Source organism: Herpailurus yagouaroundi, unplaced genomic scaffold, assembly GCF_014898765.1.
Source record: "Herpailurus yagouaroundi ecotype Mexico unplaced genomic scaffold, PumYag 214, whole genome shotgun sequence".
Taxonomy (NCBI): domain Eukaryota; kingdom Metazoa; phylum Chordata; class Mammalia; order Carnivora; family Felidae; genus Herpailurus; species Herpailurus yagouaroundi.
The window spans coordinates 2844012-2867049 of record NW_024412445.1 but is presented as its reverse complement, the minus strand read 5'-3'; the positions used below and the strand labels follow the sequence as shown (position 1 = coordinate 2867049).

Here is a 23038-nt window from a genome sequence, read left to right as displayed (position 1 = left end):
TTCCACGATGGCACACAATTCAGAGGAGCTCAATTTTCTTTTTATAGAGAGAGAGAGAGACAGAGCAGGTCGGGGAGGAGAGGGACAGAGACAGAATCCCAGGCAGGCTCTACGCCCAGTGCAGAGCCCGACGCAGGGTTCCATCCCACAACCTGGGATCATGACTTGAGCCAAAATCAAGAGTCGGTCGTTCAACCGACTGAGCCCCCCGGGCGCCCCGAGAGGAGTACAGTCTTCATTGAAATCACATACAGCCTGCATTGATAACCCCATCGCGAAGTCAGCTGGGAAGACGGGACTCAAAGGAAGTGATCCCAGGCACTACAGAGACGCCGTATCACAGACAGATCTCTGTCGGCTCTCGTGACAGTTGCTTCTTCTGGAAAAGGTCATGTGTCCCCCTGGGGGGGACGACCCGGCCCCTCACAGAAGAAGGCCTTCCTTGCTCTGCCCGCGCCACAGCGTCCCTGGAAGACAGCGCCACGGCCCCGTTCCTACCTTCTCGGTACTTGAGGAGAATGTCCCAGATGCCGCGGCGGGAGCAGGGGTCCACCCCGCTGGTTGGCTCATCCAGAACCACGGTCCCCGACCCACCGATGAAGGCGATGCCGATGGCCAGCTTCCTCTTCATGCCTCCGGAGAGCACACGGGTCTGTTTGTGCCGATGCGGTGTTAACTCCACGTCCCGCAGGGTTCTGAAACAAGAGCGGAGCCCTCACTCTTCCCCCTCGACACCTCGCAGCTCCAAGGCAGACGGCACCCCACAAATGAGGACGAGCAAGGACGCGGAGGAGGCCTGGAAGCGTCGTGCGCTCCAGAGTCCGGACGCGGAGGCACCAGCCTTCCTGAGGCTCCGGGGAAATCACGCCCGACGGGCCCAGCAGGGATCCACCAAGTACCGTCTTCAGGAGAGACTCGTCTCCTCTCCGGACAAGGTATCTCTCTTCATGTCACCGTGCCCTCTGCCGAGGGGCCAGCATTTCCACCAGAGTGTGCACTGCTGGGGTCAGAAGGAGCAAAGCGGAGGTCCCGCTCCACCATGCACCACAGGGTGGTCCGGGGAAGGCCTCTGAGTCGGGGCCCCCCGGCCCCACGTCAGTATCCACCTGCCTTCCTGACTCAGGAGTCAGGAAGTTCCCGTGAAATGCCACAAGCTAAGTATGAACTGTCAGAGTCCATTCGTGTGAGGGTCAGCCGTCGATGCCCTCCCGCGGGGCTCCGGATCCCAGACGCCCGGGGCCCGGAAGGCCTCCCCCTGCAAAGTTTCATCTCCTTCTGCGGTCTCCTCTTTCCCCCTCCGCCATGGCACCCTATTAACTCGGCAGACACTCACCCCGTCCTCACCTTCTTCCATCGTGTTCTTTCTTCCCCAAGCCTGGCCCCAGCCCAAGGATTCCCTGCCCGCTAAGCTGCGAGCATCCTTCCCACTCCCAGCTCGCCAGCATGCAGTCAGACAGGAGGCTGGACGCCAGAGGAATCATAAGGGTTCTGCACAGTTGAGCAAGAACCATCCGGTTCTAGAAAGTTCCAGAAGCCTAAGCAAAGACACTTGGGTGAAACCCCAAGGATCTGCTTGTCAGATGCTTAAGTAAATGTGTCCTGTCTGTGTCATTATTTACAACCTTTCCATCCTGGCCCGGAAAGAGCTCACGTAGCTCCCCAGGGCAGGATACAGAGCATTTTCCGCAGATAACAATCTTGACCAATTAGTCTGTCACCAATTAGACGTGGCCCACCAACATGGCCCCACCTGGGTGATTCCAATACAGCTGTTAAACCCAACTCAGGCATGTTGACCAGAGATCAATCAGCTCAGAAAACAAATAGAAAGATGCCAGGTGTCCCCAAGCAGGTCTCCTCAAGAACGTTGTGACATTAAACCTCAAACCCCTCCATCACCTTGACCTGAACCTGATTCCACCCACTCACAGCCAGCTGCACCCGGGACCTTGTCGTTCCAGAAACCACAGTCCTCCAGAGGTCGATGGCCTGCATCCCCCCTCTGTCCACCACATCCCTTTTCCCACCTAGTCCCGGCCTCTGGCAGTCACTCAACCCCACAAGGCTCAGCTGCCCACTGTCCCCCACTCACGCAGGGCCCTCCCTCCCTCCAAGAGTGATGTCCCCTTGTAACGATTGGGTGGCTCCGTCAGTTGAGGGTCCGACTCTTGATCTCAGCTCAGGTCGTAATTCCAGGTTCGTGGGTTCCAGCCCTGTCAGGCTTTGCATTAACAGTATGGAGTCTGCTTGGGATTCTTCCTCTCTCTCTCTCTCTCTCTCTCTCTCTCTCTCTCTCTGCTGCTCTCCCCTCCACCACCTGCCCTCAAATAAACAAACTCCTGTCGAGGTCACCAACGACCTCCACACCCAAAATCCACAGGTCGCCCCTCAGCCTTCGTTGGACCCGACCCTCAATAGCATCTGATGCACTTGACCAAGCCCCTTCTTAGCGGACTTGTCTTCCCCTTCCCGACCGGTCTCTCCGTCCCGCCCCCCGGGTGGTCCTGCTCACCTGTCCATTGTCTCCACACTGTGTCCACTGCCACCTGCCCAGCGCCCAGTCCTTTGTCCTCCCTTATCTACCTGCACACAAGACCTTGATGACCTCACCACCCTCAAACACCTGGGGCCCCACAGTGTGTGGCAGAACTGCAAGAGCCCCATAGCGACATCTCCCTGACTGAAGTCCTGATCAAGTTCCTCTTCTGACTTCTTGATGTCCAATCAAGGGCAAATCAAGGGCAAAACAGTAGAGACCCGACATCCTGACAGATACGCACTCGGAAGATTCTCCCAGGGATCCCGCCTCCCTTGATTCCCATCTTAACAATCCTCTTCGTCAAGGGAATCAGGTGGTGCCGCCGGACCCAGTTCGGGGTGTGCTGGCTCTAAACCCCGTGTCTTCAGTTTCCACTCCCTCTAATCGGGAGCTGCTGTCCTAAAACGTGATCTCACACAGATTGCTTTTGTACAAATCAGCCTGGTTGCTAGGTAACATGCAGCAAACAGATAACTGTTAAGGTCGCCTACGTCCAAAAAAAAAAAAAAAAAGACGAAGTCCAAGTAGCACTTGATTTAAACCCGATCATAATCGCAGAGTTTGCCGTGACACGGAGCATGTGCCATTTTTAAAAATTAGAATAGGTGGTGACCTGGGCCTTTTTTTAAAAAATCTAGGTCTTACGGACCCAATCGGCCGATCACAGCCATCCCTCGCGAAGTGCCCGCTCAAATTCAAGACAGGCTTGCGGCGCACAAAACACACGCTCTCCCCGCGCGTCCGAGCCTCCACAGTCACGAGCACGGTTCTTGCTATTACGGGCCTCTCCGGAGCACGCCGTGAGAGGTAAACGAGGCCCCCGCAGAGGAGAATGTCCTCAGAGGCCCACGTAAGCTGCCCACAGCGTGACCGTGGACAGACGAGGAACAGAAGAAACCACCGTGAACATGCAGTGTGGTGCACCACGTGATTTTATGGGCTGATGTCCCCTGAGGCTCCTTCCACCGGGTTCAGACTCCACCTGCCGCAGAGCCTTAATACGGCCATCAGAACAGGAGTGTGTCTCCAGAGGGATGTGATGTGTCCACGCCCCCTGGTCCCTAAACACGGCCACCTCTGTGGGGTTGACATCAGCCCAGACGCGGACCCTTCCAGGTGTGGGAAAGTGGGGGCCCAAGGTGGCAGAGAACCAGCTCAGAGTCTTTGTCCAACACGGTTTTCCACGGGGCGTTCGAGGTAACCACGGTGCAGATTCTACCTCCTGCTCTACGTCAGATCCTGAGCCCCGAGAATTCCTCCCTCCACCATGTTCTGGTTCATGGTCCGGTTCATGGTCTTGTTTTGTTGTGTGTCTTCTCACTAACAAGACAAAGTCTCTGACCCTGGCTCACTTTACCTCTCTAGGATTCCCATGTGTGCTGCTAGACCCATCTTAGCCTGAAGACGGATTGCTCAGGCAAGATCCCTTCAGGACTGACGGCCCAGACGTGGGCTCCATGGTGACCCAGGCTGCGTCAGTCCAGATGCTCCCACGTGCTGTCGGGGTGCTGGCCCACCCACCGGCCTGACCACCCACCAGCCTGCCTGCCCACCTACCTGGTGCCCCCTCACCTGCCTGCTTGCCAACACCCCACCTGAGTCCCATGCACCTGCCAGACCACCCAACCTGCCTGCCGCCCACCCTCCATGGCCCTGAGAGCGCATATTTAAGCCCCTATCCCCTGCATGCACTGTCTGAGCATCCCCTCAGACCCCTGGGATCTCCTAATGGGCGTCTGAAATGCAACACTAGAAATGCGCCCGCGAACCCCCTTTCTCCCCTCAGCAAATGTCCGCTTCCCACAGATCTGCACCCCAGACTGTGCGGCACGGCAACCGGCCCAAGGGACAGGCAGCCCAGCCCTGCTGCAGCCAAGCCCCAGGCCATGTTCTGGCTTCCCCAGCCCGGAAGCTGAGCCCCGTCCCCGTCTCTGGGAGACACTCTGTAGCAAGCTGCCCGCAGGTGGCCGAGGCAGTGCCCGGCACAGGTGTTAAACGCAGTGCCGCAGGGGCTCTGGTGTCAGACACGTCCCGCCCCTCCAACTCACCCCTGTAAGATGCACTCATGACTTTACCTCCTTCCCAAGTCGGCCCTCTCCTTTTCCAGGAACAACGCCACATTCCGCCTGCCTGAGCAGAGGCCGGAACTGCTGGGGACATCCCCCCCACCTCACCCCGCGTCTGGTGAGAGCCCCTCCTGCCAGCTCAGCACCCGTGACCTCTTCTGACCTCACTTGCTCTCAGAGCAGGAGCCCCGACTCGCCTCCTGAACTAGGCCAGCCGGCCCAGTCCAGCTCCTGATTTCAGCTCAGCTCCCGATCTTGCGGTTTGTGAGATTGAGCCCCTGGCAGCACAGAACCTGCTTGGGATCCTCTCCCCACTCTCTCTGCCCCATCCCCCACTCTCTCTCGCTCTGTCTCTCGAAATAAATAAACTTTACCGTCCACCCGGCTGCTGTCCGTGACTCAGGCTGCTGTCCCCGCTCCCACCTGTCCTTCCAAGCTCATCCCCAAGACACTGCTTTGATTTCCCACCAGGGACATCCGGTTCTTCCCTCCTCCCTCTGGTCCAGGGAGACCAGAAATGCATTCAGCCGTCCACCGGACTCCTCCCCTCCCCACTCTGGACATCCCGCTGGTCCACACAGTCTGCTCCTTCTGACATTGAGCAGTCTTCAGTTCTGGGACTTCTTCTCTCCCCCTCGACTCGCTCTGCCACCCCTCAGGCTGCCACGGTCCCCCGCTCAAAGCAGCCTCTGTCCCCGGTCTTCCCCAGGGCTGTGCTCTCTGCCCTGGGGCCGCAGGACAAGTCTACCGGAGCGGCAGCTGCTGGCCCTCCCCTGCCCATGTGCACCTGCTTGTGTGAAGAAGTCTGACCCCCTTTAGCAGATCCAGCTGGGCCCCAGGAGCTAGTTCTCGGCCCACCCCCCATTCTTTCACTTCAGGACACACACTCGGCCCCGTGCTCCAGACACAAACCTTCCACGCGCAGCCTTGGCCACACGTTCCCACGTGGGCTCACCCATCTAGACCCCAAGGACAGGCCAAGTCAAGTTCAGAGTCCTCCCTGAGAAGCCTTCTCTGGAATTTCCAGTGCTGGCGGCCGTGTCCTAACTCCACAGTGAAGGACAATTTGCTAGCTCTCCTCTTCTCATAAGCAAAGACACCAAAGGTACTTTTAAAGCACCTCTTTGTACACCCGTCACTACCAAAGACACGGCGGGTGCTAACCTGTTGACCTGCTGGCACAGCTCCTTCCGGGTCCACTGCGGTGCCTTGATGGAAGCAAAGAGGACCAGGTGCTCCAGGACGGTGAGGTTGTCAAACAGGACGTCCCGCTGAGGACACACCCCGAGCTCCCTTCTGATGGCAGACAAGTCTGTCTGCAGGTTCCTGCCGTTGACGGTGATGGTTCCGGAAGTGGGCGGGTGGAGCCCCGTCAGCATGGATCTGCCGGAGACGACAAATCAGCAGAGGACCCAGGAGCCCGCTGCTCCCGACGCCAGCAACCCAGAGGGATGCGGGGCGACCGTCCAAGGACCCGCTTTTACACGGTGACAAACCGGAAGGAGCTTAGCAGGATGGGTGGCTTAATCTCGGAGCCGTGGGCTTATGATGATGTTTATACTCCCCTAAACCTGCTGATCATAGACATTCTAGTGGCATGGGAGCTTAAGACGGTAAAATCCGACTTTGTTTTACAGACACGGAAACCAGGGAAGGAGATGGCGTGTTTCCTTAAGTCCTCCTGAGTAGAGACACAAGCCTAGTGGAACGCAAGCCTGGACGTGCAACTCCGTGGCCAGGAGCTCCTGGCTTCTCTCAGGTGCGCTGTCCACGTCAAATCAGGAAGTTCGCCTGCGTGGCCTCCTCGAAGGGAGCCCGAGGACTGCCTGGCTCTGCTGCTTTATCTCAGAAAGTGTATTATTTAGGTTTTAGACTATTTCCACATCTCTGAGAAATTATACAGGGGCGCCAGGGTGGCTCAGTCGGTTAAGCGTCTGACCCTTAAGCTTGGCTCAGGTCATCATCTCACGGTGAGCTCGAGCCCCACATCAGGCTCTGCACTGATGGTGTGGAGCCTGCCTGGGATTCTCTCTCTCTCTCTCTCTCTCTCTCTCTCTCTCTCTCTCATCTGTTCCTCCCCATACACGTGCTTTCTGTCTGTCTCTCAAAATACATAAATAAACTTAAAAGAAAGAAAAAAGTGTACTCCCAAAGCTGGCTTTCTGACTCCTTCTCTGCAGAATGCCTACTTTTCCAGTCTGAAAACCCTACAAGAAAACTCAGTGGGATCTCCGGCTCTATTTCACAATCCAAGCCAAGAGGAAAACTTTTCCTTGTTTCTCTATTTTTAATTGAAATTTCTGAAGCTTTCTACGTGTTACTTTGCCACATTTCTTAGGAAGTTCAAAGCAAATAATACTTTTCACGTTTAACTAAGTGCACGTTAGTCGTATGAAACCAGAACCGAGAGAAATGTCCTTATTCCTGGGACAAGTTTGGCCATGTTGGGGCTTTTCCCGGGACGAGACCCGTTTCTGCAGGCAGCTCAGGGCTGCTGCGTGAGCCCCACGCTTTCGAGTTCGTTTTTCCTCTGGGATTCCACAATTTGATTCTTTAATCAAACCTGGAGCCATTGGACCCCAAACCAAACACCAAGCCTTCACAAAAAAAGCCCAAGCACACAAAAAGCAGAACATGAAAAAAGAAATACTCAGCTGGTTAAAACATTTGCAGACTTCTTCCCAAGTTTCATCTTCCCATAGATACACGAACAAACTTAAGCGTAGCGATAAGATGGGAAGCGTCATAGGACACTCAAAGACTAAAGTAAAACCACGATGTGTTATGTGTAGGGGATAAAAGACTGCGGGGTCTTTTTAGGGGTAAAGGGGTAAAGCCCCATCTGCCCCCAGCCGAGGGCGGCTGCTGTGCACTCCCCACTAGCTGTCTGTCCCAGAGCACACAGCGACTCCGTCTCAAAAGCAAAAGGAAGAAAAGAAACCTAAGCTTCCTGTCTCACAGGTAAACTGACATTTTTTAGAATCAAACCCGCATTTGACGAGGGTGAAAGGACACGCACATGACTGTGGTTTTCCCGGCACCGTTGGTCCCCAGCAGGACAGTGATCTGGCCTCTGTGGAAGGTGAGGGTCAGGTCTCGGACGGCCGCCTTGTGGCGCTCATATTCCTTGGTCACAGACAGCAGGGCAACGCCCGGGAGACCTCCTGGCTTTCCCTCCCCGATCGGCAGCGAGGACCCTGAGGAGAAGAGGCAGATTCAGCCTGGAGGACTCCCAGTGGTGCTCACGCTTACGAATTCAGTCGTCTGCCGTGGATTCGAATTAGAGCTCCGTGGAACACGCACAACTCAAACACCCTTCCTTACCAAAAGCAAGAGGCAAATCACATAATGGCCTCAATTAAATGGCGTGGCTGATGACAGACTTTTGTGCCCTTCTGTTATGCATCTCGTAAGAGGAGAAAAAGGAACACGCACACACGCAATTTGTACGTGTGCAGAGGGAAAATCACAGGCAGGTTACGCACCAAAGTGCCCATGAGTGATAGTCTGTTGTGGTGTGGTATGTTCCGAATGTCCTCAAAGATTCCTATTTGACTTGTGTAGTCAGAAAAATAAAAAAAAGAAAAAAGGTTATGGGGGCACCTGGGTGGCTTACTGGATTAAGTGTCCGACTTTGGCTCAGGTCATGATCTCATGGATCAAGGGTTTGAGCCCTGCGTCGGGCTCTGTGCTGACAGCTCAGAGCCTGGAGCCTGCTTCGGATTCTGTGTCTCCCTCTCTCTCTGCCCCTCCCCTGCTTGCGCTCTGTCTCTCTCTCACTCAAAAGTAAACATTAAAAATCTAAAAACAAAAAAAAAGAAAAGAAAAAAGGTTACCTTACAACGTTGACTTGTGGTATAAAACTATCATGATGGGAGCCTGTATATCTGTAAATTGCCCCTGAAGTCATGCTTCTGTGGAAGGGGCATAAGGGGAGCCCAGATGGACGGGGGTCCTGCCCTCACCACTGGGAAGCACGCTCCTTGCCTTGACAGGGCAGTGATGGTCCTCCTCTCAGTCATGACGAATAAGCGAGCGTGTGTGAAACACTCTGCAATTTCTACAGCACACTACACCTGACAGCTGACCACCTCTCCTTTTATTTCTCACACAAATTCATGTTAGAGCAGAAGCTTCGTCCTGCAGACAGAGAACGCACGCACAGACGCACCCAGCCCACAGAGGGGCTACAGACAACAGGTGCATCGACACTCCAGGGTTCTGGCCCCCAACGCAAACGTCAGCAGGGGATCCTTTCTTACGAAGTTGCCCTGAGCTGTGTTTCTGAGCCCGAGACCGACCCCCGAAAGCGGGCAGCTGAGGAAGGCACACCAAGTTCCAGAGACTCAACCAGGAGGAAAAACAGAAACAAAACAGACCGGAAGGGAAGACGCGCATCTAATAAGGCTACTCTTTACAAACCTTTATCGTCAAAGTTCTCGCTGGAGAAGGACAGGTTAGAACTGGGAGCGTGTGGTCTCTTTGCCAGAAAACCACCCAAGTTCCTCCAGTACGACACAGTAAAGGGAAAATACCATGGTTTCCTTAATCCAAAAGTTCCTAAAAAAAACAAGACACAATTAAAACCGGTTTTTTCTCCTTGGAAGATTCTGTAAGAGAATGGCTTAGCCAATTATTATAAAATGTTGTTCCACGTTAACATGTTGAAGGCACACCCCATACAGGACCCGATGACAACCGGGGGCATGGGTATTAGCCATGCGGGGAGCCCAGACTCTCCAGCCTGACCCACAGCCGGCGGCTGGGCCCCCTCACAGCCACCTCCCTCAAGAGGCCTTCTGAGCGTTCAGTGAGCAGGCAGGTATTTATTAAAGATAAAAGGAGAGACGCACAACTGCTAAATATTCCCCAGAGTAAGCCTCGCCCCAGCCCGCCATCCTCCCGTCTGTCACTCCTCTGTCCTCTGCATGGTTACCGGACATGGATTAATACCATGAAGTCATTAACCCACTAAGACATGCACAAAGAATACACGCTGCTAAGATTTCCATAGGAATCATCGGCATTCTTCAGACGTATGCTCCAAATTCACTGCAGCCCACTTAATAGCCACTCTGCCCCCATGACACGTGGATTTAATTACTAACGCCTCTCAATTTTCCTTACCGCACCCATTCCAGCCTAAGTTTGGTTGAGTGCTGGGTATCAGACAAGTCACTTAAGAGATAAAAGGCCTACGCGGACAATCTTGCACTTTGACCCTCCGGCCAAGGGCGGACGCATGACCGTCACCCCGCCTAACCCAAGGATTCAAAGACACGGTCACAAAGGAGGAAGGGAAAGTGAAGGAAGGTGGGGAGCTGGTCGTCTGACCTAACAGCCACCATCTCTTATGGGTTGAGCTGTGTCCCCCAAACTTCGCGATGAAATCCTAACCCCCAGTAACTCAGAACAGGGCTGTATTTGCAGGAAGGCTTTCAAGAGATAATTTGGATTCAATGAGGTCATGGGGTGTCCCTACAGGCAGGGATTGGAGAACGAACAGGGAGTGAGGGCAGATCAACAGGACACGGGAAGGAGAGGGGGCCTCAGGAGGAGCCAGCCCTCCCCACGCCTGGATCGTGGGCCTCAGTCCGCGTCCCCCCTAGAAAACAGATACAGGCCGGATGCTCCCCAAGACCCCAGTGAACTAGTAAGTACCCCTAACCAGCAAGCGGACGAGCGGCTCACGGATAATTGCGTCCTGTTGCCCAGGCTCTCCCTTCTGCCACTGGCCAGGGTCTCCACCTGTATTCATTCACATGGTCCTGCGACCACCCGACGTGGGGGGTGCTATTATCATCCCTCCTTCCCCTGAGGGACAGGGGCCCAGCAAGACTTGTCGGAGGACACAGGCTGCTGAGCTGCGGCGGCCCCTCGGTACGCGCCTCTCTGAACACAGGCCAGAAGCAAGAGCATGTTGCCCTGGACGCAAACAGGTCTGGAGACACGACTCACTCACCTCCTGCACACCCCAGTGTCTTCAGCTGCCTTAATGGGAATACAGGGGCCCCATGCACATGCACGAACGAGGAGTTTGCAGAAATAAAAAGAGATAAGGAGCCGGCAGATGACAACCCCACCAAACCCCCCACCAAGAGGTGGTCTTCTGCTGAGCGACCTCGCTCCGGTGACCGTGGGTCACTGCCCTTGACAGCGTGAGTGGGCGCCACCTGCTGGAAGGGCAAGAGAACAGAGAATAAAACACCTTGGGGAGTCCGAGTCCGCATTAGCAAGGGTAAAGGGGCGCCTAGACGCACAGACACGAGTTTCAAGGACACTGAACGGTCCCCACGAGGTTCAGCAACACCTGATCTTGGGTCCAGGCTGCAGAGGCAGGAAGGATGGGAGACACCGCAGGGGCCTTTTGGAATTAGAAACTACCAGGTCAGAAAATAGAGATGAGAAACAAATTGGATATTAATGGTTGATTTGCTAATTAAACCATCCCAGCTCTAATCTGTTTGCACTTTTAAAGTCCTGCTAATGAATCTATTAATGTAAATGGATGGGGGGAGGCCACGCGGCTCCGAAGCGGTCCCCTGTACTCCCCCTTGGCGTGCAGATGCAAATGTGTCTTATGTCACGTGCACACTAAGAGCACGAGCACCCTGCTCGCATCACCATATGGAATCGGGCACATTAATCAACGCAAAGGCCCTGTATATCCACAGAGCTTGTCCCCTGCAGGGGAGCTGCCTGCTGGCTGGCACAGGCCAGGAAACTCATTAGCATTGCCCCCCAAAACTGACAGTGATAAAAGCAGAAGTCAATGAAAGTAGACAGATCGAGGAAATCAAATTTCACTGGAGGCACATAAAGAAGGGTTTACAGAAAGCAGAGTCTGGGAGGACCAGATGTCCGCCGGGGAGCACACGCACAGGCGCAGAGACCCGCTGGTGACCTCGAACCCGGATCCTTACAGAGCCTCCCGCTCAGACACCAGGGTGAGGGATGCTGGGGTCCGCACCTGCCCCTCACTCCACAGAGAAGACAGGCAGAAGAAGGTGGAGACTCGCCTCATCCGCCCCCGTCCAGGGGGTCCTCCCTACCCACCGGGGACTTTCCAACTGTGCATCTCAACACAGGACTTTCGCAGAGGCGTTCTGGAAACGTGGGAAGGGGTAGTCTGGGTTGGCCCAGTGCACGGGTGTTGGAAACAGTAGGTTGTTATCATTATTCAGGCCCGGGGCGGCCAACGGATCAGGAGACAGGTGCCCTGTAAAGATAGTTTGCTGCTCAGTGCCCGGGAGCAGGGAGCCCACGGCGCCACACGGGGCCACGTGGGGAAGCACCAGGGTCACTCGGGAGACAGAGGGAGAGGGGAGATGCAAACACGTGAGGCAGGGCAGCAGGCTGAGGTTGGGTATTTGAATAATTTCAACAGGCTCTGGAGCACAGAGGCCGCCCCCAAGCTGCTTGGTCCCCTGCCCAGGGGAGATGACGGCCCGGGATAGGATGGCCTACAGAGGAGGGGGTAGCTCCAAATGCTGGTTTGCCTATAAAAAGTGAGCTCATGAGCAAGTCCTCTACTGTCTCTTGGAATCGGCTTGTCCTTGGGTCCTCCAGGGTCAGTGAGGCCCCATGATGTTAGAGCATCAGATATGCAGAAAACAAAACAACATGGTTAATAAATGGGGGTGGCAGTGATGGCCTTTAGTGGGCAGGCAACCGGGCTGGTGAGGGTCCTACAAAGGGCAGAGCGACCCAGCCTAACAAAGAATTGCCCTTGACCTGCATTCTGGGAGGCCCGTCCCAGTATAGCCAGTGGAGCCTAGGACAACTTTCTGTGCAGTTTTAACACACACTGAGTTTTCCAGGAATGCAAACACCTTGCAAACCACTGAAAGATCACTGTCTGATGCAGAAGTGTTCAGCATTTCAGAAAACCCCCCCAGCCACGTGATGCCAGCTCAACGTTTCCGAAAACTCGACACGGCGTGGCTGTAACGGTTCATGGAGCTCTTACCACACAAATTCGGGACGAAAGATTGGAGATTGCTTTTCCCAAATGTAGAACCAAATATTTTCAAATTAGCAGGGTTTTGTGAAATGCACTACATTTTATTAATAAAGGTTTTTTTTTAAACTGTCATGTTAATGGGGCGCCTGGGTGGCTCAGTCAGTTAAGCATCCAACTTCAGCTCAGGTCATGATCTCGTGATTTGTGGGTTTGAGCCCCGCATGGGGCTTTGTGCTGACAGCTCGGAGTCTGGAGCCTGCTTCGTATTCTGTGTCTCCCTCTCTCTGTTCCTCCCCGTCTCGCGCTCTGTCTCTCTCTCTCTCAAAAATAAATACACGTTAAAAATTTTTTTTCATGGGCAACAGACACAGACATTTCTCCAAAGAAATGAGGATGGCCAACAGACACATGAAAAGATGCTCACCATCACTTAAGCAGCGATGCAAACCAAAACCACAATGAGGTATTAACACACAGCAGTCAGAACGGCTAATATGAAAAAGACAAGAAATAAAAAGTGTTGGTGAGGACGTGGGAAAAAAGAGAACCCTCCTGAACTGTTGGTGGGAATGTAAACTGGTACAGCCACTGTGGAAAACACCATAAGAGTGCTTCAAAACACTAGAAATAGAATTACCACATGATCCATTAATTCCACTACTGGTTATTTACCCAGAAGAATAGGAAAACGCCAACTTGAAAACATATATGCACTAGTATGATTATAGCAGCATTATTTTTTTATTAAAATTTTTTAATGTTTATTTTTGAGAGAGAGAGAAAGAGAAATAGAACACAAGCGGGAGAGGGGCAGAGAGAGGGAGAGACACAGAATCCAAAGCGGGATCCAGGTTCTGAGCCATCAGCACAGAGCCCGACGCAGGGCTCAGACTCATGAACCATGAGATCATGACCTGAACCGAAGTCCGATGCTCAACTGACTGAGCCCCCAGGGCACCCTACAACATTACTTACATACAATAGCCAAATTATGGACACAGCTCAAGTGTCCACCAACTGATGAATGGATAAAGAATATGTGGTAATTTGTACACAATGGAATATTACTCATCCATGAAAAGAATGACGCCCTGCCATCTGCAAAGACCTGGATACAACTAGGGTATACGACGCTGAGTGAAATAAAGCCAGTCAGAGACAGATAAATACCAAGTGATTTCACTCATAAGTGGAATAAAACAAACAAAAAGGAGACAAATCAAAGCAACAGACTCTTAACTAGAGAGAACACACTGATGGTCAACAGAAGGGAGGCGGGTGGGGGAAGGGGAAACAGATGACGGGCTTGAAAGATGCACTTATCCTGGTGAGCTCCGGTGATGTGCATACGTGCTGAGTCACCATATCGTCTACCGGAAACTAATACACACTGTGTGTTAACTATACTGGAATGAAAACTTTTCAAAGATTTTAACTGAATATGGTTCTATTTTATCCCTTATTTCATGGTTTGGTACACAGCAGCCAATGATCTCCCATATCCTACATCCACGTATATTCCTATAAACCACAACACCACAAGTGTGTGACTAGCTCACAGGAGTCCGTATTATCAATGTAAAGTTGATTCGTAATCAATCCACTCTCTTAGACAGAAATGTAGGTTAGCCAGAATTTTGCTTTCAAAGATACTGTGCCAGGAGCATCTATGTGCACGTCTGTTTTGAACTGATCTGGCCGTTCCTTTAAATCTCTGTGGCAAAGAGAATAAACACTTCTTGTAAAGAGTTTAAGCAAACTCTGCAGGCAACATGGGGATCGAACTCACGACCCCGAGGTCCTGAGTCGCATAATTAAATTATTTCGGTTTCCCATAAACTAAACACCTACGCAGAAAAATCAAGGCCCTAATCCTCCCCAAGTCATTACAGTTTTCATCAGTCACAGAAGGAGAAAACAGTCTTCTATGTCTATGCAATACTATGCTCTGTCCAACATTAAACTATTTTATGTTTATCAAATATAAATTTTTCTTTACATAATGGTCTGTTCAAGTTGTTTCCTTGAACACATCATTTGTCTTCCTAAAACCTGACTTGAGAATTTTAACATTTTACTTCATGTATTCATTAGTTTTTATAAACTTGTAAAGTATCCTTTCATTTTATGTCTGTGGATATTTTAAAATGCTGATTCCCATTCTTATAATGGAAACTTGATTTTTTAGTATATCTGTCTCTGGCATTATGGTTAGAAAGGCCTTTGCTGTCTTTAAAATCATACTTCTCTTTGTTTTTTCACTTTTTTAATGTTTTAATACTTTTTTTTTTATATATGAAATTTATTGTCAAATTGGTTTCCATACAACACCCAGTGCTCATCCCAAAAGGTGCCCTCCTCAATACCCATCACCTACCGTGCCCCCCCCCCCCCCCCCCCCCAACCCCCAGTTTGTTCTCAGTTTTTAAGAGTCTCTTATGCTTTGGCTCTCTCCCACTCTAACCTCTTTTTTGTTTTTTTCCTTCCCCTCCCCCATGGGTTCCTGTTAAGTTTCTCAGGATCCACATAAGAGTGAAACCATATGGTATCTGTCTTTCTCTGTATGGCTTATTTCACTTAGCATCACACTCTCCAGTTCCATCCACGTTGCTACAAAAGGCCATATTTCATTTTTTCTCATTGCCACGTAGTATTCCATAGTGTATATAAACCACAATTTCTTTATCCATTCATCAGTTGATGGACATTTAGGCTCTTTCCATAATTTGGCTATTGTTGAGAGTGCTGCTATGAACATTGGGGTACAAGTGCCCCTATGCATCAGTACTCCTGTGTCCCTTGGATAAATTCCTAGCAGAGCTATTGCTGGGTCATAGGGTAGGTCTATTTTTAATTTTCTGAGGAACCTCCACACTGCTTTCCAGAGCGGCTGCACCAATTTGCATTCCCACCAACAGTGCAAGAGGGTTCCCGTTTCTCCACATCCTCTCCAGCATCTATAGTCTCCTGATTTGTTCATTTTGGCCACTCTGACTGGCGTGAGGTGATATCTGAGTGTGGTTTTGATTTGTATTTCCCTGATAAGGAGCGACGCTGAACATCTTTTCATGTGCCTGTTGGCCATCCGGATGTCTTCTTTAGAGAAGTGTCTATTCATGTTTTCTGCCCATTTCTTCACTGGGTTATTTGCTTTTCGGGTGTGGAGTTTGGTGAGCTCTTTATAGATTTTGGATACTAGCCCTTTGTCCGATATGTCATTTGCAAATATCTTTTCCCATTCCGTTGGTTGCCTTTTAGTTTTGTTGGTTGTTTCCTTTGCTGTGCAGAAGCTTTTTATCTTCATAAGGTCCCAGTAATTCACTTTTGCTTTTAATTCCCTTGCCTTTGGGGATGTGTCAAGTAAGAGATTGCTACGGCTGAGGTCAGAGGTCTTTTCCTGCTTTCTCCTCTAGGGTTTTGATGGTTTCCTGTCTCACATTCAGGTCCTTTATCCATTTTGAGTTTATTTTTGTGAATGGTGTGAGAAAGTGGTCTAGTTTCAACCTTCTGCATGTTGCTGTCCAGTTCTCCCAGCACCATTTGTTAAAGAGACTGTCTTTTTTCCATTGGATGTTCTTTCCTGCTTTGTCAAAGATGAGTTGGCCATACGTTTGTGGGTCTAGTTCTGGGGTTTCTATTCTATTCCATTGGTCTATGTGTCTGTTTTTGTGCCAATGTTTTAATACTTTTGAGAGAGAGAAAGACAGAGTGTGAGCAGGGGAAGGGCAGAAAGAGAGGGGCACACAGAATCGGAAGCAGGCTCCAGGTTCTGAGCTGTCAGCACAAAGCCCGACGCAGGGCTCAAACCCACGAAACGTGAGATCATGACCTGAGCTGAAGTCAGACGCTTAACTGACTGAGCCACCCAGGGGCCCCTAAAATCATACTTCTCCTAAAAAAAAAAAAATCATACTTTTCTCATTTCCTCATTACTTTAACAATATTTACTTCTGATGAATTAATGAATGAGTCTAACTTGTATCCTTTCTCATTGATTAAAAATGTGAACTTTAACACAAATGGAACTATTATTTATGGTGACTCGGTTTCCGAACTTTCTAATCTCTTCCATTGCTCTACTGTCATTACATGAGTCCTCCACCGTTTTATTGTTATTTTTTTAAGTGTATTTATTTATTTTGACAGAGAGAGAAAGAGAGAGAGAAGAAAGCATGTACATGAGTGTGAGGGAGGGAGGGGCAGAGAGGGAGAGACAGAATCCCCAGCAGGCTCCATGCTCAGCAGGGCTCAATCCCATGACTGTGAGATCATGACCTGAGCCAAAATCAAGACCCTGACGCTTAACCGACTGAGCCACCCAGGTGCCCCCGTACTCCACCATTTTAATCCTTGACAATTCACAGTGAGGTTCTATGTGATCATCGGCCACCAGTCCCCTTCATTATTTTCAACGACTTTTGACCACTGTCATTAATTTACATTTCTAGCTACCCCTGAGAAACACTTCAACAATTAAAACCAAAAGCCTTTTTTAGTATTTTTATGTGAATGACTTATGTGGGTTTTATTGTATTACCACTACGGTTCATACTAAATGGTGTAGATTATATAAAGTCATACATTAACTTGGAGAAAGTCAACACGCTGAAAATGGTGAATCACCACATTAGGGAACTTGGCATCTCTTTCCATCTATTCAAATCTACTGTACGTTCGCCAAATCTTTTAAGTTCTTATTGGATATATACTCTCTTCGATGTTAGAGTCACATGGAGATATTTTACTGCTCTTGAGAATGAAATCTTGTCGCGTTATACTCCGTATTTCCTGCCGACACACAGCCAAGCTACTGGTTTCTGTGGACGCGCGCTTGTGATCGGTCATCTGATTGGTCACACCTTTCCGCTACGGATTCTTGCGTGTGACCCCCCAACAGTGGTGGTCTGTCTCCTGTTTTTGTCATCTCTGTCTTGTTCTGGTTTGTCGCCTCCCCCTGGGGCTGGAACTGTCACCTCCACGTCTAATTCCTGCCCGGGACAAGCACCTGCAGGGGACGGTGAGCCGCGGGCACTCTGGCCTGCCCTCCCTCCTGGTCCCCCGTCGCCTCCCCGCCACACCTTCCGTCGGACCACGACATCCCGACGGCCCTGAGAAGACACGGCAACTATGAGAGAGCCTTCTGGCTCCCACCCACGGCCCCGCAGCCCGCGCCTGTTACACACGTCCTCTGTGACCAGGAGGAACGTCCTCCACGCACACCCGGGCACCTCTTCTCACCCTCACGGACGCCACCCCAGCTACCTCCCCGCCTCCTTGGGACTGGAGCACTGTCCCCAACACACAGGCATACAGCTTCACAGCCATCCCAAATAATGACCACCACAATAATCATCAAACCCAAAGCCATTCTCCGCCTGCTTCCCCTGCCCGCTGCGGCTGCCACCCCATTTCAGATTTGACTCTCACGCTCGCAAAAGCTGCAGAAATGCACCAGAGCCCGGCCTCCCGTCTGGGATCTCTCTCTGTCTGCCCCTCTGTCTCTCTCCGGAGGCTCGCCTTGCCTGCAGAAGTGAGCGGGGCCAGGGGGTCACTGGCTGGAAATGCCTTAACAAATGCCTTAACGTTGTACAAGACAACGTTCCCACCAGGATTCCCATGCGTCAGGTCCTGAAGGAGGAGGGGGGAGCTCAGATCCTTCTGGATCCCTGGCCAAGTTTCACATTGATCTCTGCACTGCCCAGAGTAACCTGTCTTTGCTGGGGTTGAGGCTCCTCTGGGGACTCCAAGACTCCAGGTTATATCTAGATGTTTCTTTTCATTAACTTTGTAATTATATGGTGAACCCCTTATTTTGCAAAACCTGATTTTCTTCTCCCTGGTTAATGACTGTTCCTTCTTTATTGTGTTTCATTTGGGTCTGGGCATCTCCTCATCAGAGAGAGCACATGTCTGCAAGCCCCGTCTGTCCGTCCCCTTGCGGCCGCCCGTCTGCATCTCGCCTGATTCCAGGGGCTCGCCGTCACCCTCCAATCCCCACCATGACTTTCCGCCCTATTCTTTTGCTCGTGACCCCTTCCTAAAACATTTTACAATCAACATCACACGCATTTTGTAACCTCCCTCCCTCATGCTCCCTAGCTGCCTTCTAATACCCAGGGCTTCTCAATTTTATCTCACCTTGGCATTCGTCAGTTATTTTTTTTAACTTCTTAGTTCCTAGAATCTGCCTTTCCTTAATTTTATTCAAAGCCCCCAGACAAAGCAATCTAGAAGTTCAAAGTACAGCTTGCCAGGCTTATGCTCTCTAATTCTTGGAGGCCATGTTTTCCTGCTTTTCTGTAAAATAATCTTGTCAATGGCACATTTCATTTGGATTTTTACTCATCTTTAAATGACACGTGAGCTCCCCAAGTCTGAAATAAGGTTTTGTAAAAAGAATGCACTGATGGTTTTCTGTCCCTTCATATTCCATGTGCAGATTAGAATCTCTTTCTCCATGTCTGTCTCTGTCTCTGTCTCTCTCTCTCTCTCTCTCTCTCTCTCCTTTAGTTCTTAACTTTAAAGGTACATGCCAAGTGAAATACCCAGGTGCTTTGGAAAATATAGAGACAGAATCACAAGTAATTTTAGCAATCATCAAAACATTATTGCTAAACATATAAAAAAAAATACCTTTAAAGCTGTTTCTGCTCTTTTCACCTTGAGCAGGCGTGTGGTAGAAATACCTTCTTCCCCAGAAACACAGCAGGGGAAAACCACTACTATCCGTGGCCCGCCTTCCCACGGCCTCCAGATGCACCTGCCACAGGGCCCCTGGGTGGCTCAGTTGGTTAAGCATCTGATTCTTGATCATGACTCAGACCATGATCTCACATTTTGTGGGATCAAGCCCTGCCTGGGGCTCTGTGCTGACAGCGTGGAGCCTGCTTGGGATTCTCTCTCCCCGTGTTCTTCTGCCCCTCCCCTGCACATGCTTTTTCTCTTTCTCAAAATAAATGAACATTAAAAAAAAAAAAAAAAAACTTTAAAATACAGCTTACAAGCCCCCTGAGGCCTTACTTAAAGAATGAACAATTATTCTAGGGGTGCCTCGGGGGCTCAGTCAGTTAAGCATCCAACTTCACCTCACAGTTCGTGAGTTTGAGAGCCCCAAACTGGATAGTGTCTGGGTTACCCCCCGGTTCCCAAACAGGCTCTCCGCTGGGGAAGGGCCTCAGCTGTGGGGCTCTGCGCTAACAGCTCAGAGCCTGGAGCCTGCTTCAGATTCTGTGTCCCGCTCTCTTTGTCCCCGGACACTTCATTTCCTCTTTATGAAACCGGGACGATAACGATCTGCTTTCCTCCCGCTGCAGACAAGGACAGTAACACTCTGCCGATCCAACAACTTTGCAACGGAAAGCACAGAATCACAGTAGAGCTGTGTGTTACCTCCCCCCGCCCCACCCCTGTCCTGCTCACACTCTCTGTCAAAAATAATTACATTTAAAAAGAAGAATGAACAATTATTCTAATATTCATGTATATTGCTTTAACTGGATTTGGCTTTTTTTTTTTTTTTTTTTTTTTAGCTGATTTTGGCATTTTCTAACATGCGGAATTCTTACCAGGAAGCAAGTTGTTCAAGTACCATCCACATACAAAATAAAGGCCTGAATCAAAGAGAATCATCCAGGAAACCCAGCCAAACGTCACACCCGTTTGCTCCAGAGGCTGGTACATGTTATTCCACTGAATCCCTGGAAGGAAGGGAAGGCCACAATCAGACCGCACACCCTTTCAGGGTAGATTTTGGCGGGGTGAGTTCTTGCGTTCTGGAAACTCAAAGCAAAGCTGAGAGCAGCTGACAGCAAAGACCATCCTGTGGGTCATAGTTCTACAAATGCAATGTCAGCCTGCTTAATGTCACCCGTATTTCAAGGCGACCAGGGGGAGCAGCTTTAACAACACTTTTATATCTAACCCTTGTGATTTTGCTTTCGTGCTACTTCACTGATTTCTGATTTTGTGGCCTCAACAAAATACACAGATCCAGGGTGACCCGATGGGGAGAGGTGTTCACATCAGCTAAATCAAACCCCAGGACTCCGTTGCACATTGTAACAAAGACCTTCTACCGTAGCGCTTGCAACATGACCACAGTCAACTCCTAAAAACCCAAATCACTGAAACTCTTTTTTAAAAAAGCAAAAAGCATCCCCTTGGGATGCCTGGGTGGCTCAGTTGGTTAAGTGCCTGACTGTTGGTTTTGGCTCAGGTCATGACCTCACGGTTCATAGGTTCGAGCCCTCCACTGGGCTCTGTGCTGTCAGCACGGAGCCTGCTTGGGATTCTCTCCCTCTCTCTCTCTCTCTGCCCCTCCCTGCTCACTCTTGTTCTCTCTCTCTCTCTCTCTCTCTCTCTGTCAAAATAAATAAATACACTTAAAAAAAAAAAGCATCCCCTTACCTGCTTCTTGCCCTTCTAGGAAGGTAACAAAAAATACTCCTTGGCCAAAGGCGGTGGTGGAAAGCAGGCACTGCCCGGGGACAAGAGACAAACAGCATGTTAGTACTTGACGGAGACCCCGGAAAACCCTCAGCGCTAAATCCAAACAGACCAGCGTCACCAGAGCAGGAAGGGTCGTACCGTCCTCCAGGCGGTGATTTCCATACGTGACCCTGGAAGCCTACGCCGAATGTCAGCCCATTCTAGAAAGCATGCTCACAAGCTAGCTTTTGGTGTGAAAAGGAATTATTTCTCTTCACTGCAGTGCCTCAAGTACCATAAATCCAATGCGCTGCGCCCAGAAATGCAGAACACAGAATAGCGGAAAACGGAATGGAGCGATTTCTTATTTTTTATTACTAAGCGAATGCCCTGGAGCACACTGCAGGCCGACTGATGGAACATGTACACCATTCTACACTAGAAAGGGAGCACATTGAAGGAAAATGTTATTTTATTTCCAGGGGAGAAATCCTATGTCAAAAATAAATAAATAAATAACCCCATTGAAAATGCATGTTATGCTTGAAGATATCGTGTACCAGAGTTAGATTTTTTTGGTTTTTTTTTGGGGGGGTGGGGGGGGTGGGGCTAGGAAACATGTGAAAAGGTAAAAAAGGAAGTCAGACTCGGTATGCTCCAACATTTAAACAGATGGATTGAAGTAAAAACCATATAACAGTGTTTGAAATCCAGGCCAGGTGGTCAATGTCTCTTTTCCTACATGTGAGGAGTATGGGGTCGGGGTGGGGGGTGGTGACACATGGTCTCAGTTTTAATTGAGACCAACATTATGGGTTATAAAGTACCACAGGTGTGACATAAGCTAATGGACACTGGTGAGCAGGTATCCATGGAGAAAAATCCTGATTAAAGACGCCATGTTTTTTCAAGGTGCACACACATCCATGATGTATGTACATGGCCAGTCGGGAAACAGGAAGGTTTACATGAAGCTGGAGAAAAACAATTTGGTCTTCACAGAAGTATTTCACCCTAAAGTTCAAAAGGAGCAGAGAAAGTGACCCCGTCCCAGCAAATGAGGACACATTTACCGTCATGACGTTGCGTGGGACCAGTGACCTCAGAAGGCTTCAGATGCCCCCTCGAAGCCCTGGGATTCCATCCCTCTTCGGCATCTCCCGAATTCTCCCCTAGTGGCTCTAGCCACACCTCCCAACAGACTGCACTTTGGGAACTTGGCCTGACCTGTTGGGGACAAGTGAACCCTGGGGCATAATTCTAATGTTTGCAGGGACAGAACTGACCGTCCTCACAGCCATCTGCCCGTCCCTTCCACGCGGATTGAGTTCCCACTATGCACCCAGCTCTGCACTTGCCAGGAAACTCAAAACAGAATGGACGAGTGTCTCTCTTCTTTGTATTTCATATCCCAGACCTAAAAGAATTCTCAGGCTTCTCCGGGAGTTACATGGTACGCGCATGAATGAATTGGCATTGCTAACGGAGAGATCTTCCCACCTAATGTGAGAGGATTCCTGATGCTTCAAGAAGAGTTTATTTTTTTGCTTCTAAAATAGCTTTAGAAATCTACTTCTTGGGGCGCCTGGGTGGCTCAGTCGGTTAAGTGTCCGACTTCGGCTCGGGTCATGCTCTCACGGTTCATGGGTTCGGGCCCCGCGTCGGGCTCTGTGCTGACAGCTCAGAGCCTGGAGCCTGCTTCGGATTCTGTGTCTCCCTCTCTCTCTGCTCCTCTCCCACTCACACTCTGTCTCTCTCTCTCTCTCTCAAAAATAAATAAACATTTTAAAAAATTAAAAAAAAAAGAAATCTACTTCTTTCCATCTGTGATACAGAGAGGCACGGAGTCTCTATGGCTGCCTTTAGGATGTTACCGATTTCCAAAGAGTCTCCAGAGGACAGTCCCCATTACATGAAAAGTGCCAATTCTCAGCAGCTCCTCCCTTGCAAAACCACTGCAATGTCAACCAATGACCATTATAAGGTGTGCATCTGCGGGCAGCATCAAGACCAGTAGGCTTCAGGGGCCCCTGGGGGGTTCAG

General features: G+C 50.4%; 1 protein-coding gene across 1 annotated transcript in view; it reads right to left on the bottom strand.

The window, feature by feature from the left end:
* Nucleotides 1-23038, bottom strand: part of ABCA13 (ATP binding cassette subfamily A member 13) — a 412425-nt gene that overhangs the window by 206791 nt on the left and 182596 nt on the right. The window contains exons 34-39 of the mRNA XM_040455040.1: nucleotides 20975-21044; nucleotides 20134-20265; nucleotides 9028-9165; nucleotides 7625-7802; nucleotides 5770-5988; nucleotides 499-695 (exon numbers count right to left, since the gene is read on the bottom strand). Of these exons, the coding sequence (XP_040310974.1) occupies nucleotides 499-695; nucleotides 5770-5988; nucleotides 7625-7802; nucleotides 9028-9165; nucleotides 20134-20265; nucleotides 20975-21044 (934 nt within the window). The remainder of the gene's footprint in view (nucleotides 1-498; nucleotides 696-5769; nucleotides 5989-7624; nucleotides 7803-9027; nucleotides 9166-20133; nucleotides 20266-20974; nucleotides 21045-23038) is intronic.